This window comes from Condylura cristata, unplaced genomic scaffold (assembly GCF_000260355.1).
Source record: "Condylura cristata isolate star-nosed mole 26May11 unplaced genomic scaffold, ConCri1.0 scaffold00010, whole genome shotgun sequence".
In the NCBI taxonomy this organism is placed as follows: domain Eukaryota; kingdom Metazoa; phylum Chordata; class Mammalia; order Eulipotyphla; family Talpidae; genus Condylura; species Condylura cristata.
In genome coordinates, this window is record NW_004567111.1 from 46,577,894 (window position 1) to 46,595,628 (window position 17,735).

General features: G+C 33.7%; 1 protein-coding gene across 1 annotated transcript in view; it reads left to right on the forward strand.

Moving 5' to 3' along the window:
- The window catches only part of NBEA (neurobeachin), a 512,054-nt gene that overhangs the window by 275,995 nt on the left and 218,324 nt on the right, over positions 1-17,735 (forward strand). Inside the window, exon 40 of the mRNA XM_012723168.1 lies at positions 11,038-11,162. Coding sequence (XP_012578622.1) covers positions 11,038-11,162 — 125 coding nt within the window. The remainder of the gene's footprint in view (positions 1-11,037; positions 11,163-17,735) is intronic.

The window sequence follows — 17,735 nt, forward strand, 5'->3', positions numbered from 1 at the left end:
CCTGCACCTCTGGCTTGTACCCCAGTTCTGTATGCATAAATAAATAAATCTTAAACAAACAAACAAAAAAAACCCCTGAAAGATAGGTTGTAATTCACCCGGATGGTACTAGGGATGGGAATGGAAGTTATATTTTTGTAAGATTTCTTTTTATTAAAGTGGCGCGTTTTAATAATACTGTATCTGGTTTACAAATACGGCATCCCATTTCTTCATCAGTATATACCTTGAGAACCTATTTCTAAATCTACTTTCTGCTGCTGTTTCTTACTTATATTTGCCAGACATTGGTCTGAACACTTTTCACTCACAGCCTTTAAGATAAATGTATACCGTAGTTTTTATTTACCTTCATTATATAAAGTAAAATACATTGATATCTATAGTATAATGAATTTTATAAATTACATATTGATAGTTAATATTAGTAATGAAAATCATCAATGAGTTTTAAATAATACTCCATTCATAAATTTTATATAACTAATAAGACAAGTTTAAAATAAAATATCATGTGATTTTAAAAGTATCTTTTTCAGTGATAGATTTAATTTTAAAGATAATTGATAATTGTATAATTTAGCATAGGATATTCCTCAAACCTGAGTAAATCTTTTTGGATTGGATTTCTTAAAATGAATTTCTGAAGTCTTACGGGGAAGTTTTGTTTTTTTTTTTAAGATTTATTTATTTGTACATACAGAACTGGGGTACAGGCCAGAGGCTGAGGAGTGGCAAGAGGCTTCACCAGAGACAGTGGGGAGCAGAACAGGCAGATCGACGAAGTACACTGCTGAGGGGAGCAGCGGGCGGGTCAGGAGAGGTCTGCCGCACCATGTGGTCACTTCCGGGGCAGGCGGGGATCGAACTCATGCGGAAGTGGCTATAGCTTCTTTGTGTAGTGCTTTAACCCGCTGTGCCACCAGGGAGGGCCGCGGGGAAGTATTTTAATCATAATTTCTAAAGACATATAAGTCTACTCACCACGGTAGTAATTATCTCGGAAAAAGGAATATTTCATCAAGGGGGATAATTGCTATATAAAATTAGACACTGCCCAGGTAATTTTACAGTTTTCTTATTTAAGATAAAAGTAATTATTCTGCCCTAAATTTGCTTTTTTTTTTGAGAATGTAATTCTATTGGAAGAAGAAAAAAAGGAATATCTATAATCTTTAAAAATCTTTGTGTGCTATTGCCCAAAAGGCTAAATCAGAATAGTTGACTAGTGATTTGAAGACAAAGAGGAAAATACTATTCACTCTTTGTTGATCAATAAATCAGTGTTTGTTGAATAATAAGGAGCTTATTTAATTAAATTCTTTTCTATAATTTTCACTTTTGGAAATCAATTCTCCTATACTCTACAGTCCTCGCTCCTTGTTTAATTATTCACAGTGTAGCCACTATTTTCCCCAACATTAAAAGAGTGAGAAGTACATTAAATTGTCCCTCAAATGGTTCCACCATTCAAAGCATTCCCATTCACTCAAGTCCACTCTTTAAGAACTTGACCATTGCATTGGAAATGTCAACAATACTCTAGTATATGGTTCTTTCTAATTAGTTATAGATTTAAAAAAAAAAAACCTGAGTCTTCTGCTCTGTAGACAAAATTCCTAATTTTGTTTTTATTCTTTTAGTTGAGATTCAGATTCACAAACATTGTAATTGCAGATTTTGTGGAATTCAGGCCTGTTTCCTGGACCACATGTTTCAACTAGCTGCTCTGTGTCTTAAAGTAACATAGAACCCAATGAGATGCTTATGGGCCTATTTTCCTCATCTGTCATTTTCATATTCATGACTATTCCTGAATGGATAAGTTAGTATTTTTATTATAAAACCACTTTATTTTTCACAATACCAGACCAAGGTTGTAGCCCTCAGATAAAAGGACACCTTTTTTTGACCTCATACATTTTTTTTTTGTCCTTCTTCCTTTAAAGAAGAAAAAAAAAATGATTCTTCAGAGTTCACTGTGTATATGTTGAGTTTTGCTGTATTTTACATTTTATGTCTGAAGGTTTTAATTTTCATGTTTTTTTTTTTTACATCATTCTTCATTTTGTGCATTTTTTCATCTCAGCTGTAATCCCCATGGGCTTCCCACCACCAATTCACCCACTTTTCATGTTATATGGCTAAGGTTAGTTATCGCATTTTAACCAAATAATAGTATTTCCTCTCATAAAAAAGTAAATTAGGAGCAAATAAAAAAAATGAAACAAAGAAGTACAAGTATAGTGCAGTAAACACTATAATGGACAAGAAAAGGAGAGGTAGCAAATCTGGTCTTTCAGAGAGTAGAGCAATACAAGGAAAAAATTATATGGTTGCTTAGGTACAAATAAGGAATTCATAGTAAAAACAAGATTGTAGACAAAAAAAACTTTCCTGTTCTGTAGTGTCTTAATTGCTAGCAAACCTTTTCATTAAATATTGCTTTTACAGTCTAACCTTCACTTCAGTATTTACTATTTTTTGCACCTTAAATTTCATTATAATTAAGTGGGAACCTTGTTTAATTCATACACATTTATCAACAATTGTTTTCCTTTTTGGTAAATCCAAAATGTTTCAGTTTGTCAAGATTCGGCTATCATAGTAACTACTCCTTGCTGACATCATGGGAACAAATTATGTAGACAAAATGTTGGAATGCATCTCCAGTGGTACAGGTGGAATCTTGCTTATGGGATTCTTGCTTATTTCTTTCCTTCACTTTCAATTATCTTATGGAAAAGAAACAGACTAGCCAGGGAGAGAAAGAGTGAGCTGAAAATGACTAGGACTTGACTTTCTAAACTATTGCTTTACAGTGTCAGGACACAAGAGTATGCTTTACGAAGACAGGAGAGATGCATTTTTTCAGAAGTTTCATCAATCAATTTGTAATTTGAATTACCAGTCTTAGTATACAACCTTAGGTTACAAAGAATGGAAGAATATTAAAGAAAGTAGACCTTGAAATAAGTGTTTATTAATAAATAGAGTTAGAAAATAATAATGGCTTAAAATGTGAAATGTGTATATAAATACAGAATGGATGTATGCACACATATACACACAGCATAAAGGTAATATGTGTTACTAAGAATTGATTAAATAAAAACTAGGACTTGTTGAATAAAAGACTGATATTTTTTCTCATGGAGGATGAGTGCCAATAAACACAGATTTTATTTTGTGAACATATTTTGTAACCCTGTTTCATTAATAATATACTCCTATCTGTGTACATGTACATTCATCTATGTGGTAAATCAGTTCCCCCAATTCTATTACTATGTTGCACATTTTTCCTTCTTAATAATCACAAAGATAACTATAAATTTTTTGGTTGAAATATTTGAAAGTTGCACAAAGGCAGGGATCATGTTAGTCTTCTCATCCATAAATGAGTAGCATTTAGCTTATGGCCATATTCATAGTAGGTAATCAATAAATATTGGTGAAGTAGATCAGAAAACAGTACATAATTTTCTTCAGTACAGTACAGTACAGTCATTTTTCATTCAGAGTAATTATTATCTGATTAAAGTGAAGCAGGAAACCAGCTGTACTAGTGAGACTAGCCTTATGAGTCTATTTTCTTTTTTAATTTTTACATTTTATGCCTAGCACCTTTTTAAAAAAAATATTAAATATATTTTGTTCTCATATCTTGTCAATTTTCAGACGGCATATGATTTATCCCCTCAGGTTCTTCCACTACCGGACTACCCATATCTCATCACCATATCTCCTGTGCTCTTCTATCCCCCACCTCTCATATGTCCTCTCATCCCCAAACCCCTGGATGCCTCGTATCTATTGTGATCATTTAAGGTTTATCTTTGACCCTTTATTTGGTTGTTCTGTATCTCACATGTAAGTGAAACTATCGGATATTTATTACTTTCCAATTTACTCCACTTGGCATCAAGCCTTCCAGTCCCCATCCATGTTGCCATATGTAGCATGAGTGTATCTTTTTGATCAAGTGATTTTCCCTTGCGTGTGCATTGTTCCATTCATCTGTTTGGGGTCATTTATGTTATGTTTTCAGATCTTGGCTACTGTAAATGGTGCTGCAATAAAAAGAGGTGCAGTTTTCCTTATGGATTTGTGGTCTCTTTTTTGTTGTTGTTGTTGTTGTTCTTTGGGTAGCTTGATAGGAGAAGAATCTCTGGGTCTTATGATAAATCTATTTATAGTGTTTTTGAAGAACCTCTATGCAGCTTTCCATAGTGGCTGGACCAATTTACTTTCCCACCAACCATACAAAAGAGCTCCTTTCTACCACATCCTCACTAGCACGTCTGGTTTGTTGTTGTTTTAGTAAGGGTCACCTTCAGTGGTGTGAGGGGGTATCTTATTGTGCTATTGATATGCATTTCCCTAATAATAAGTGATGATGAACATTTTTTCATATATCTTTTGGCTGTTGGCCATTTTCTTTTCTTTGTAGAATTTTGTACTTGGGCAGCTCTTCTGCCCACTTTTTTAAATTGTGTTGTTTAATTTGTTTTTGTTGAATTGTGTAAGTTCTTTGTAGATTTTCTGTATCAGTCCTTTACCAGATATATGACAAATATTTTCTCCTATAGTAGTTTGCTTTGTTTTTGTTCCTGTCTCTTTTGCTGTACAAAAGCTTTTTAATTTAATATACTCCTAACTGTTTAAATTCTTCTGTTTTTCCTGATTCTGGAAATGAACTATGAAAGGTGTTTTTGAAGTTTATGTCATAGAGTGTTTTCCCTGTTTTCTTCTATATGTTTTATGGGTTCAAGTCTTTCAGCAAATCTTTATCCATTTTGAGTTGAGTTTTGAGCATGGTGTGAGGTAGTATTCTAGTTTCATTCTTTGCATGTGACATTCCACTTTTCCCATTCATTGAATATACTTTCCTAGTTTCAGTATATACTCTTTGTTCTTTTGTTATAGATTAGTTGACCATATATATTTAGTTTTATTTCTGAGCTTTCAGATCTGTTCCATTGGTGAATGTGTCTGTTTTTGTTCCAGTATCATGCTGTTTTAATTATTGTGACTTTGTAGTATAGTATGAAGTCTAGCAGTATAATACCCACATTGTTCCACTTTTTAGTCAGGAGAACTTTGTCTATTCAGGGACTTTTGTGACTTTAACAAATTTCAGCAATATTTGTTCCATTTCTTTGAAGAATGCCATTAAGATTTTTATTCCAATTGTACTAAATCTGTAAATTGCTTTGAGTAGCATGGTTATTTTGATCATGTGAATTTATTTTTGCTTTTGGAAATTTATTTTTTGAGAATTTTTCCTTGACTCACTGATCGTTTAAATTTGTCTTTAGTTTCTGTTTGGAGATGTTTCTGTCTTTTAGTTATTAACCTCTGTACTTATTCCATATTTCTAGAGAACATTTGATATGCTATCAAATCTTTTTGATTTGTTAGATTTGTGTTACCCCCCAGGATAGTGTCCTGTCTTGATATTTGTTCCACAGGCACCTGAAAACAATGTACGTTCTGCTGTTGTTGGTTGAAGTATTCTAAAATATTTGCTGGCATTGTAGTGTTCCACATCTTTGCTGAATTCTTTCTAGGTGTTTTAACAGGTGTTGAAAAGAGGAATATATATCTCAAAATATTTTACAGAAAGAGAGGGAAGAAGGGAAGAGGGGAGGGAGTAGGGAGAGAGAAGTTTTGATTCCTACCAGTTTTTACCTCTTTCATTTAATGCACACATATTTGATATTAATGCCTTCTTAATAAACAATTAGCTTCAATCACTTGTTATGATTTCTTTCTGTTTCTAGCAATTTTATTTTATGTAAAGTGTATGTTTATCAATATTAATATAGCCACTCCTGGTTTCTTTTGACTAAAGTTTGAATGATACATTATTTTATCCTTTTAGCTTACCTTTATTGCTATATTTAAGATGACTTTATTGTAGACAGCATTTTTTTTTAAGCACAAATTTTTTTCTCTATTTTTTATTGATATTTTGTTTTTCTATGTTGTGTGTTTCTTGAGTATATTTTTGAATTCCATTTTGATTTAGTTATAGTGGAACTTTTTGTTTCTTTAATGTTGTAAAACTTATTTGATAATTACTTTGAAATGGTTACTGCTATTTAATCAAAACTAAGTCATTTTTACAAGTTTGAGAAATAAATTGAATACATTTTTATACCTAAAATTAACACATTCTACTGATAGAGAGTCAAATGAGATGTTTAGCTTAGCACAATTCCATATATAGCTCCAAAAAGAAATATTGGGATGAGGTATATTGCAAAGTTTATAACAATTGGCATTTGCAGTTTTTTATAACAAATGAAGAGGCTATTTTATGAAATAAATTTTGAAAATGATAAAATAGATATCAACAGAGATTTTTAGCAAGTTCATAATTTTTACACACCCTTTTTAATAATCAATAAAATTATTCATCTCAAGTAAGAATTAACTGTTTAGCAACAACAAAAAAAGTACTGCAAATAACTTTGAAGATGTTCTATCCATATAACTAAGGTAAAGTGTTATATTAATATTATATATATATAAAAGCGTTGCATTGTATATATTGCATTGCATTATATATAGGTACATATATATGTGTATACACACATACACAGAAAAAAAAAGAGAGAAATGACCATACAACCAGATTACTTAACATTCAAATATAGTTATAAAATCAGTTCTTTCTTGTGATGAAACCTTTCATGATTGACTCTTTTAGCAACTTTCAGAGCCACAGTTTGGAGTTATCTGTAGTCACAATGCTGTACATGATATCCCCAATCCTTATTTATAATTGGAAACTTGTTCATTTTTACTCATTTTTTCCACTCACAACATTTAACTCTGACAATCACCAATCTTTTCTTTAAAGATTTATTTATTTGTACATACAGAACTGGGGTACAGGCCAAGGCTCAGGGGCGGTGAGAGGCTTCACCAGAGACAGAGTGGGGAGCAGAACAGGCAGATCAACGAAGTACACTGCTGAGGGGAGCAGCGGGCGGGTCAGGAGAGGTCTGCCACGCCATGTGGTCACCTCCGGGGCAGGCAGGAATCGAACTCATGAGGAAGTGGCTTTGGCTTCTTAGTGCAGTGCTTTAACCCACTGTGCCACCAGGGAGGGCCAATCTTTTCTCAGTGTTTAGTTGTGTTTAGTTTTTAAGAACCCATCTATAAGTGGAATCTCTATCATTCTCTGATTTATTTCACTTATCACAATAACCATAAGTTCCATTCATGCTTCTGAAAATTACTCGATTTCCCTCTTTTGTATGGCTGAGTAATTATCCTTACCATAAATTTATTTGCAGATATTTTCTCTCAGTTGTAGTTACCTTTAGAGTTTTGTGATCATTTCTGTTGTGTGCAAAGTTGTTAATATTCATACAGGTCCACTTGCTTTTTTGTTTGTTTTAAAGATTTATTTATTTGTGCGTACAGAACTGGGGTACAGGCCAGAGGCTCAGGAGCGCGAGAGGCTTCACCAGAGACAGAGTGGGGAACAGAACAGGCAGATCTACGAAGTACACTGCTGAGGGGAGCAGCGGACGTGTCAGGAGAGGTCTGGCATGTCATATGGTCACCTCCAGGGCAGGCGGGGATCGAACTCATGCGGAAGTGGCTTTAGCGTCTCAGTGCTGTGCTTTAACCCACTGCACCACCAGGGAGGGCCACTTTTTTTTTTTTTTAGCTTTTATTACTTTATTTTGAATGTCAAGTACAAAATACCATTGCCAAAGTATGTGCCAAGAGGTTATTACACTATGTGTGTTTTAGGAGTTTTATGATTAACCCTTTTAAAATTAATTTATGTATATGATATAAGATAGTGGTTCCATTTCATTATCTTGCATGCCACTGTCCGGTTTCCCATTATCACTCGCTGACAAGACCACTCTTTCTCGTGTATGTTACCGTCTCCTTTGTCATAAACTATTTACCCCTATATGTGTCAATTCTAGACTCTCCATTCTGGTTCAGTGATTTAAATGTCGCTTTTCACACCAGTACCCTACTGTTGATTACTGTCACTTCTTAAATATCGCTTGATATTAGGAAAAGTGCCTCTCATTGTTCTTCATTCTTGCTTTGACTACTCAGGATCTTTTGTGATTCCAAATGAATTTTAGGATTTTTAGCTCTATTTCTGTAAAAAAAAATGCTATTGGAATTTTGATAAGAATTACACTGACTCTTCAAATTATTTTGGACAGTATGAACATTTTAACATTCTCAACTCTTCTAATTCATGGGCACACATGTATTTCCATATATTTTTGTCTTCTTACTTTAGTGTCTTACAGTTTTCAGAGTACAGATCTTTCATCTCCTTGGTTAAATTTATTTTGAAATATTTTATTATTTTTAATACATGGGTTTGTTTTCTTAATTGTTCTTCCTCCTAGTTTGTTAGCACAGTGTTTCTTAGTTTCTCTTTGTATCATTTTTTAAGTGTTTGGTTGCTCTAAACATTATCAACATATAACTTACCTACTCGTGGTGGTGTTTTATCAATCCAGAAAATATAAAAACTTTACTTCCCTTTATATTCTTTTGACCTCCCCAATTTATATTTGTCTTAAATATTACCTCTACTCAAACTTAAAAACACATCAATGTTAAAACTTGTACTTTGACAGTAAAATATGATTTTAAAGCTACAGGAAAAAGAAAACCTCATTTATAGTTATTCATGTTGCTTATTATCTTATTTCTTCCTGATGTTTTGATAATCCTTTTATTGCTTCCTACATGTTTATAGGACTGCCATTTAGCATTCTTTTAGACTACTAACTGCAAGTTACAGATACTTTATTTTCTTGCATCTGTAAATATATTTCTCTTTTATTCTCTAGTATTCCAACAGGATTCTTCATTGAAGGTTCCTTTCATTCAGTACAACACAAATAATTTGCCACTTACTTAAGCCACCATAGCTTTTAATTTGAAATAAGCTGTCACATTGTTTGACCTCTATAATTGAGATGTCAGTTTTTCTCTGGCAGCTTTTAAGATTTTTTTATTTTTTGCTTTTTGTCTTGAGAGGTGTAATTTTGACATATCTTTGCATGAGATCTCTGGGATTGTCAGGTTTAGTGTTTAGTCAGTCTTCTAAATATGTGCATTTATGGGTTTGTCCAGTTTTGGGGGGACAAAATTTGGCAAATACTCAGTCATACTTTTTTCAGGTACTATTTCAACTATTTCAGCTTCTTTCATTTCTCAATCTCTTCTGCCTCCAGGACTGCAAGGACTAAATGTTAAACGTTATAATCCATGGATTTCTGAGCCTGTTTGTTGTCCAACTAGAATCATTTCTATTGTTCTATCTTCCAGTTAACTGTTTTTTCTACCCTCTTTATTCTGTTGATGTCCCAAACCACTGAATTACTTCCCTCAAACAGTTCCTTTGCTGTTTTTTTTTCATTTGTTTTAGCATGTTCATAATTGCTCATTGAAGCATTGTTAAACATTACTGGTTTTAAGTCCATGACAGAAAATTCTAACATCCTTGTCATGTCAGCATTAGTACCTGCTTATAATCATTTTGTATTATATTTGAGATTTTTCCAGGTTCTTGATATGATGTGATTTTTTATTGAAACCTTGATATTTTTTTACTATTCTCTGAGATCATTTGTATCTCATTTTATCCTATTTTAATTGATGTTTTCTGACATCAGGTAATCACTATTTTGACATAAAAGTTAAGTTACTATAGTTACTACACATAGAAAAATAAATGTCAAGTAAATTTTAAATGTTTATAATTTTATTGTTTCTAGAAATCCCCTGTATTGTTACATTTCTTTTTTAACAATTCAGTAAGAGGAAATAAAATTATATGGCCATAAAATGCTTTTCATAATCATTAACAAATTGCACTTTTGATGACTTCATGTCTATAGATTTTCACAATAAAAGTAATGGTTGAATTAATTCAGTGAATATATATTAGAAAATATTATATGTTCCAGGCATTTGCTAGAAATGTAGTGATAGACCAAGCATGTAGAGTTCTCTTATTCATCAAAAATTGTATTCTTCTAAACTATCAAAATAAAAAATTAAAATCTTCTACAAAAGCAATTTTTATGAAAATTGCTAAATGCTTTTCAGAAAAAAATAACATTTTTATTATATTGCTGCAAATATAAATAGAATATCAGACTTCTTAAGCAGTGACATTTTTCAGCAGTGTTTATTGGAATTAAATTGAAAGCAAAATGATACCATGAAATGATCCATTAATATACAGTGAACATATTTCAGTAATTTTTGTAATACCTTGTGGGTTTTTAATATTAGTTGAGAGTATAACATGTTTCAGGCACTATTACTCAGTGATAACCATGATTGTTAATGGTTCATATTTGCTGAAATCTGTAAAATCATCCAAGGACTCTGTTAATGTTAGAATAATAATTTACCAAGACAATTACCATATATTGAAATTTTTGCAGCTCTAATTCAGTATTATTAATAATGGATAAAATTGCACTTTTCTCAGGTTGCTATGGGCAGCAGGGAATTATTTCAATGAATATTTCAGCATCTTATTTTAATCATTGTTCCACCAAATCCAAGTGGGTAATATTTTATAGTTCTTAATTCATTCTACTACAAAATTGTGGTCATTAAATTGCAAACTGTTTGTAGTGAGTTCTATCCTGTGATTTACAGGCCTTGTTAAAAACATTGTAAACGAATGTGAATAGTGCCATTAATACTTGTAATTTGATGCTGCATTTGTTACTAAACTCCCTATGATTAATGTTTTTAGTAGGAAGAAGAAAATTATAAAGGAAACTGAACTGAGTGTTACAATGTCTAAAATATGAGAATGTTACTATTTTAGGATCTGTTCATTTATAGTGGAAACCTGTAACAAACACAATTGTAAAATAGAAGTATATCAAAAAATCTTAGTTTTCCAGTTAAGCCAGAGAAAGTTTTAATTTAATGGAAAAAAAACTGATTATTAGTTACACACTTTTATTAATAGTAATTACTATTTCTTTATTTTCTCTTTTATAGCCAGTTGCATGATTTCTGGCGTTTGGATTACTGGGAAGATGATCTTCGTCGCAGGAGACGATTTGTTCGTAATGCATTTGGTTCCACTCATCCTGAAGCGTTACTCAAGGCTGCAATAGAGTATGGTTAGTACCAGTTCATGTTACACAAAACACTTCTGGATGTGAGTTGAGTCTTGTGGTTGACTCAACTAGTGTTCAATAACATTTAAAATCCCCTTTGTCACACATCAGAAATGCTGTTTTCTGTTTTACCTTTCATTGTCAACTCAATCTTTCTACCAGTATATGTATTTTAGATCCCTTAGCTTCCTTTTATTACATTAGAAGACTCTATATGGTTAGTTACTACAGAGCATCCTTCTTGCATGGCCTAAAACAAGATTAAAGCAGTATCTTTGATCAATGTTATCTATTTGCTCAGTTTTAAAATGCTCTGACAAGTTTAAGTTTGATCATATCAGAATTTTGCACACTGTGTGCACTCAGAAAATTGATGAACTCCTATTTTTGCTATTAACCAGCTTTACCTTACAATTATTTATTTTATCATGTTAATTTTTCTGTATTTGAGAGTGATGAGTGATACATCTTTTTTCATATTCCTGATGGGTATAAAGAAAATATGTAATCCTAATTAATTAAGGATAAAATATGCAAAACTTTTAAGTTTTTTGAGAAAATAATCTAAAACTGATATAACTTCATCTGAAAATATAATTAAATGTATGAGGATTTCCATGAAACAATTATAGCTAAAAAAAAAAAAAAAACTAATTGTGTACAATGAAAGTAACTATAAAAGAGGGAACTGAAAATAATCCCCATTCCTAGCTGTCAGACTAACTGGATCTTTGAGTCATCACTTCCTTTACGGACATAGTAGATTGACATCTGGAGGGAACACCTACATCTGAAAAATAGCTGATGACTTGAAGATTAGTGTCTTTGCACAGAGGAAAAACAGAGACCATGGAAAAGGGTAGAAAAGAGTGAGACACAATGCCCCAAAAACTGTACTGGGAGACTAGGCAGGATATCCATTCTTCTCTGAACAGCCACACAGCTTACATAGCTGAAGAGTGCATGCTTCTCTAGTAGAAAACAGTCTACTGAGCAAAGACCACCCAGGTTACCTAAAGCAGAACTCAGCCAAGATCTTTTGGCTTCTCCAGAACTGTGTAGTCAAGAGAATACATGACTCCCCAGGTAAACAGCCTGAGCAAGGATCATAAGGGTTACATTAAGTTAGCTTTAGCAGTCCCAAGAAGCATCTGCTCTGTACTTGGCTGATTTTTTTCCAAAAAGGACTAACCTAAATACTATCAGTATGTAGTCCATGGCCTCACTCTCCAAACATCAACATTTGTGCAGTCTTAGGTTGGGGGAAAAAATCATGTAAGCAAATATTTGTAATCTAAAAAATTGCAAGAACAGCCGTACCTTTGGGAATAATGATGAACATTATATAATGACTAAAGAATCAATCCATAAGGAAAATGTAATTCTCATGAACATATATCACCAAATAAAGGAAAATCAAAATACATAAAGCAACTACTAATAGATATAGAAGAAGAAATCAACAGCAACATAGTAATAATAGTAGATTTCAGTGGTACCCCAACTTACATCAATAGACAGATCAACTTGATAGAAAATCAACAATGAAACAACACTAATGTAAATTAAAAATTATAAATCATAAATTAGACTATATGGATTTAATAGTCTTTTTTTAAACATTCATTTATTTATGCATAAAGAATTGGGGTATAGGTTATAGGTACATGGGCAGTGAAAGGATTCACCAGGGACAGAGTGGGGAGCAGAACAGGCAGATTGATGAAGTATACTGCTGAGGGGAGCAGTGGGTGAGAAAGGAGAAGTTTGCTGCACCAAGTGGGTCAGCTCCCTGTCTGGACATCGAACTCATGCTGCTGTGTCTGAGGATAGGTTCTAGTGGTTCCCTTTAATTCATTGTACAACCAAGGAAGTCCCTGGATTTAATGGACTATTCTAAAGGACAGTCCACCTCAAAAAGCTGAATGCAAATTCTTCTTAAGTACACATGGCATATTCTCTAGGATAGACCAAATGTTTGTTTACAAACAAGTGTCAATATATCATAAAGATTAAAATAATATCAATTATATTATCTCATCTTCATGGTATTAAACTAGAAATCAGCCACAAAAGGAAAGCTGGAAAACCTTTATATTTGTGGCAAATAAATAGCATATGTTAGAATAATTATTAAGTTAACTTAGAAATCTAAGGAAAAATTAAAAAATAGTTGGAGACAAATGAAATTGAAGATATACAAGCTACCAGATTCCACAAGATGGAGCAAAAATATTACTAAGAAGGAAGTGTGTGTGTGTGTGTGTGTGTGTGTGTGTGTGTGTGTGTGTGAAAAGAGAAATCACAAAATAATCTAATCTTGCATCTTAAGCAACTGTTTTATTTATTCTTCATAAATGAAACCAAAAGCTACTAGAAGGAAGGAAATAATAAAAGAGCATTATAAATAAAATAGAAATAAATGAGGGCACTATCAATATCAAGGATATGCAAGTTGTGGTATCAATATTTGAGGTTAGTTACTGGTTTACCCAGAACACTCCTAAACTTCAAGCTTGTGTACAAAGTTATACTAATCAGAACAACATGGTTTCAGTATAGAAATAGACTCACTGACAAATGGAACAAAATTGAAAGTACAGAAATATAGCTACATTTATGTTGGCAGTTATCTCTAATAAAGGAGCCAATACACTGAAGAAAGGAAAATCTATTTAACAAATGATGTTGGAAAAAAATTGTACAGTCATGTATTAAAGAATGAAACTAGAACATTATCTCATATCATACAAAATTAATTCAAAATGTATTAATGACTCTGATGTAAGAACTAAAACCATAAAATAAATAAGTGAAACATGCAGAACACTCCATGACACTGTCTTCAAGGTTCTAATTGGGGTCTTACCTCTAACAGCAAGAAAACAAAACACAAAAGCAAAATAAACAAATGGAACAACATTAAACTATAAGTTTCTGTACAGTAAAAGAAACTATCAAGATGAAAAGATACCCTACTTAGTATTTGCACATCATACATGTGATAAAGCGCTGTTATCAAGACCTTAAAGAACACATTCAACTAATAAAAGAGCAACAAAACTTACTCGAAAATCAGCATAAGAACTAAATGGATACTTCTCCAAAAGAGACATACTAATGACCAAAACACACATAAAATTTTTCTTATTATCATTTATCAAGGAAATGCAAATCAAAACCACAATGAGATATCATCTCAAACCTGTGTGAATGGCCCATATCAAAAATACCAGAAACATCAAGTATTGGGGAAACTGTTAAGAAAAAGGAATCCTCTTACAATGCAGATAGGAATGTAGGCCCCATGGATAAAAATAGGGAGGTTTCTAAAAATTTTATCCTAAAGAATGCAAAAACACTAATTTGAAGGATCAGGACACTTTTTTTTTCATTGCAGCATTACAGTAGCCAATGTTATGTCCAACAACAAATGAGTTTTCAAATCTTTGAAGACAAGATGTATGCACACAAAGAATGCATAGACACTACTCATTAATTAAACAGAAAAAAAGTGAATCTGGCCATTTGTGAAAGCATGGGTGGAGCTTGTAGTGATTAACCTAAAAAAATATAAGTCCAAAGGAATAAGATGGATATGGGCAATGTTCACCCTAGATATTTAACTGTAGAATTGAGGTCGCCAGAGGGTAAGAGTGGGGAATTAGAAGCAAATGGTAGAGGAGGGCCAATGGACTCTGGTGGAAAATATGGTTATGCTATAATGTGGACCTGAAGTCATAACATACAACTGAAGAGGTCTAAACCTATCTCCCTGAATTGCAAGTGTATATTACATCAATAAAAAATAAAATAGAGGGCCTTCCCTGGTGGCGCAGCGGGTTAAAGCACTGCACTAAGAAGCTTAAGCCACTTCCACATTAGTTCTGGAGGAGATCCACATGGCGTGGCAGACCTCTCCTGACCAGCCCGCTGCTCCCCTCAGCAGTGTACTTCATCGATCTGCCTGTTCTGCACCCCACTCTGTCCCTGGTGAATCCTCTCACCCTCCGCATCTCTGGCCTGTACCCCAGTTCTGTATGAATAAATAAATAAATCTTTAATTAAAAAAATCTTAAAAAAATAAAATAGAATTTAAAAAATAATGCTAATGTAACTGTAGAGAAAAAATGTGCTAGGAAAAAAAATTGTTCACTTGAATTATGGTTAATTTTCTTTAATCAACTCAATGTATTATTTAAGTATTTAATCCCAGTTTATAATGCATTATTACCATTTTCTTGATAGGAAAAATTTTTTAAGACTTATTTATTTGTTCAAACAGAACTGGGGTACAGGCCAGAGGTGCAGGGGCAGTGAGAGGATTCACTGGAGACAGAATGGGGAACAGAACAGGCAGATGGTCGAAGTACACTGCAGAGGGGAACAGCGGGCGGGTCAGGAGAGGTCTACCTCTCCATGTGGTCACCTCCAGGGCAGTCGGGGATCGAACTCATGCGGAAGTGGCTTTAGCTTCTCAGTGCTGTGCTTTAACCTGCTGTGTCACCAGGGAGGGCCCAGGAAATGATTTTTAGAATAACGAGTCACTTAAACTGGAAATTATTAAAATTTTCTTTACCCATTGATTTAGATATTTTCAGTTAATCTTCAAACTATTTCATTTGAAATTATAAATATCTAGAAACAACTTTAACACAGTTTAAGTTACAGTGATATTAATACTGAGTTTAACTATGTAGGACTTTAATTATACCACATTCAACATTTATTTTTTAAAAAGGGGTTCTGGGTCCTCCTTGGTGGTGCAGGGGGTTAAAGCACAGCACTGAAAAGCTGGGTGAGGCAGCTTTAGTGCTAGATCCCTGCCCTTGCCCTGCAGGTGATCCACAAGGTGCAGCAGACTTGTCTCCCCGCTGCTCTTCTCAGGAGTGTATTTCGTCAATCTGCCTGTTCTACTTTCCACTCTGTCTCTGATGAATCCTCTCACCGGCCCTACACCTCTGGCCTGTTCCTCCATTCTGTATCTTTGGGGAAATAAAGGGAGGTTCTGACTTCTCCAGAGAAGATGCACAGATCACCAACAGCACATGGAAAATATGTTAACATCACTTTTCAGGGATCTACAAATCAAAGACATGATGAGATACTATCTCACTCCTATGAGAACAGCCCATATTAAAAATAAATAAATAAATAAATAAAGTCACAAATAAATGTTGATGAGGGTGCAGGGAAGAAAGAACCATCATGGGAATGGAGATTAGCACTGCCTATGTAGAAAAAAGCATGGAAGCTCTTTATAAAATTAAAAATAGACATGCCATGTGACCCAGCAATTTGATCCCTATGATTTTGTCCAAAGACTGCCAAAACTTAATTTGAAGGAATAGATACTACTATTTTTACTGCAGCACTAATTAGAATAGCCAAGTTATGGAAACTCCTAATTGTCCAACAAAGGGAGAGTAGATTTAAGAAAATGTGGAATAAATACATTACAGTACACTACTCAGCCATAAAAAAGAGTAATTATTTACCACTTACAACAGCATAGATGAGAGTGAAGAAGCTTGTACTCAGTGAAATAAGCCAGAAGGAGAAGAAAAATACCAGATGATTTCTCTTATAGGTGGAATAGATAGAAATAAAACAAAGGATCTGACAAAACTTAACCAAAACAAATTGTAGAAATAAGACTACAGGGCTAAGGCTATTAGACTGGGAGAGAAGGTGGGAATAGGAACAAAGGAGGGAGGAAGAACAGTGGCCTAGTGTACAGGACTATGGGTATCGTTGGTGGCTCTCTATGGTGACATACATCTGGGGAGGTCTGAACCTGTTCCCCTGTATCACAAACAGTGTTGTAATCCAATGTTACCTCAAAAATAAATAAAAACAGGTCTGTTAGAGAAAATATTTATTTTGCTTCTCTGTAAAAGTGAATACTTATATATGCATACAGAACTGGGGTACAGGCCAGAGGTGCAGGGTTGGTGATAGGATTCATCAGAGACAGAATGGGAAGCAGAACAGGCCGACTGATGAAGTACAATGCTGAGGGGAGCAGCAGATGGGTCAGGAGAGGTCTGCTGTGTCATGTGGGTCAATTCCAGGGCTGGAGATTGAACTCAGGCTGAAATGGCTTTAGCTTCTTAGTGCAGTGCTTAACCCCCTGAGCCACCAGGGAGGGCCAGATACTTTATATTTTTAACAAAAAGTGTTTCTTTTATTAAAATCAATGACAGACTCTATTTGAAACAAACTTAAAACTGTTAACCTTAAAATTTTTCTGACAGTTATATTTTAATAAACCAGTAAATACCATTAATGAACCTAAACTAAAAATGATACTGCATTTTTAAAATAGAATAAAGGTTTTAGGAGTTAATAATCATCTTTTGTGCATATAATTATTTAATATGGGGGCATTTATAAATTTTAAATAACTATCTGCTACATTCAGAACCTACTGCTATCCTGTCAGTTGTATTGTTTGATAAAAAGGAAAGTGTGGGCCCTCCCTGGTGGCGCAGCGGGTTAAAGCACAGCACTAAGAAGCTGAAGCCACTTCCGCATGAGTTCGATCCCCGCCTGCCCCGGAGGTGACCACATGGT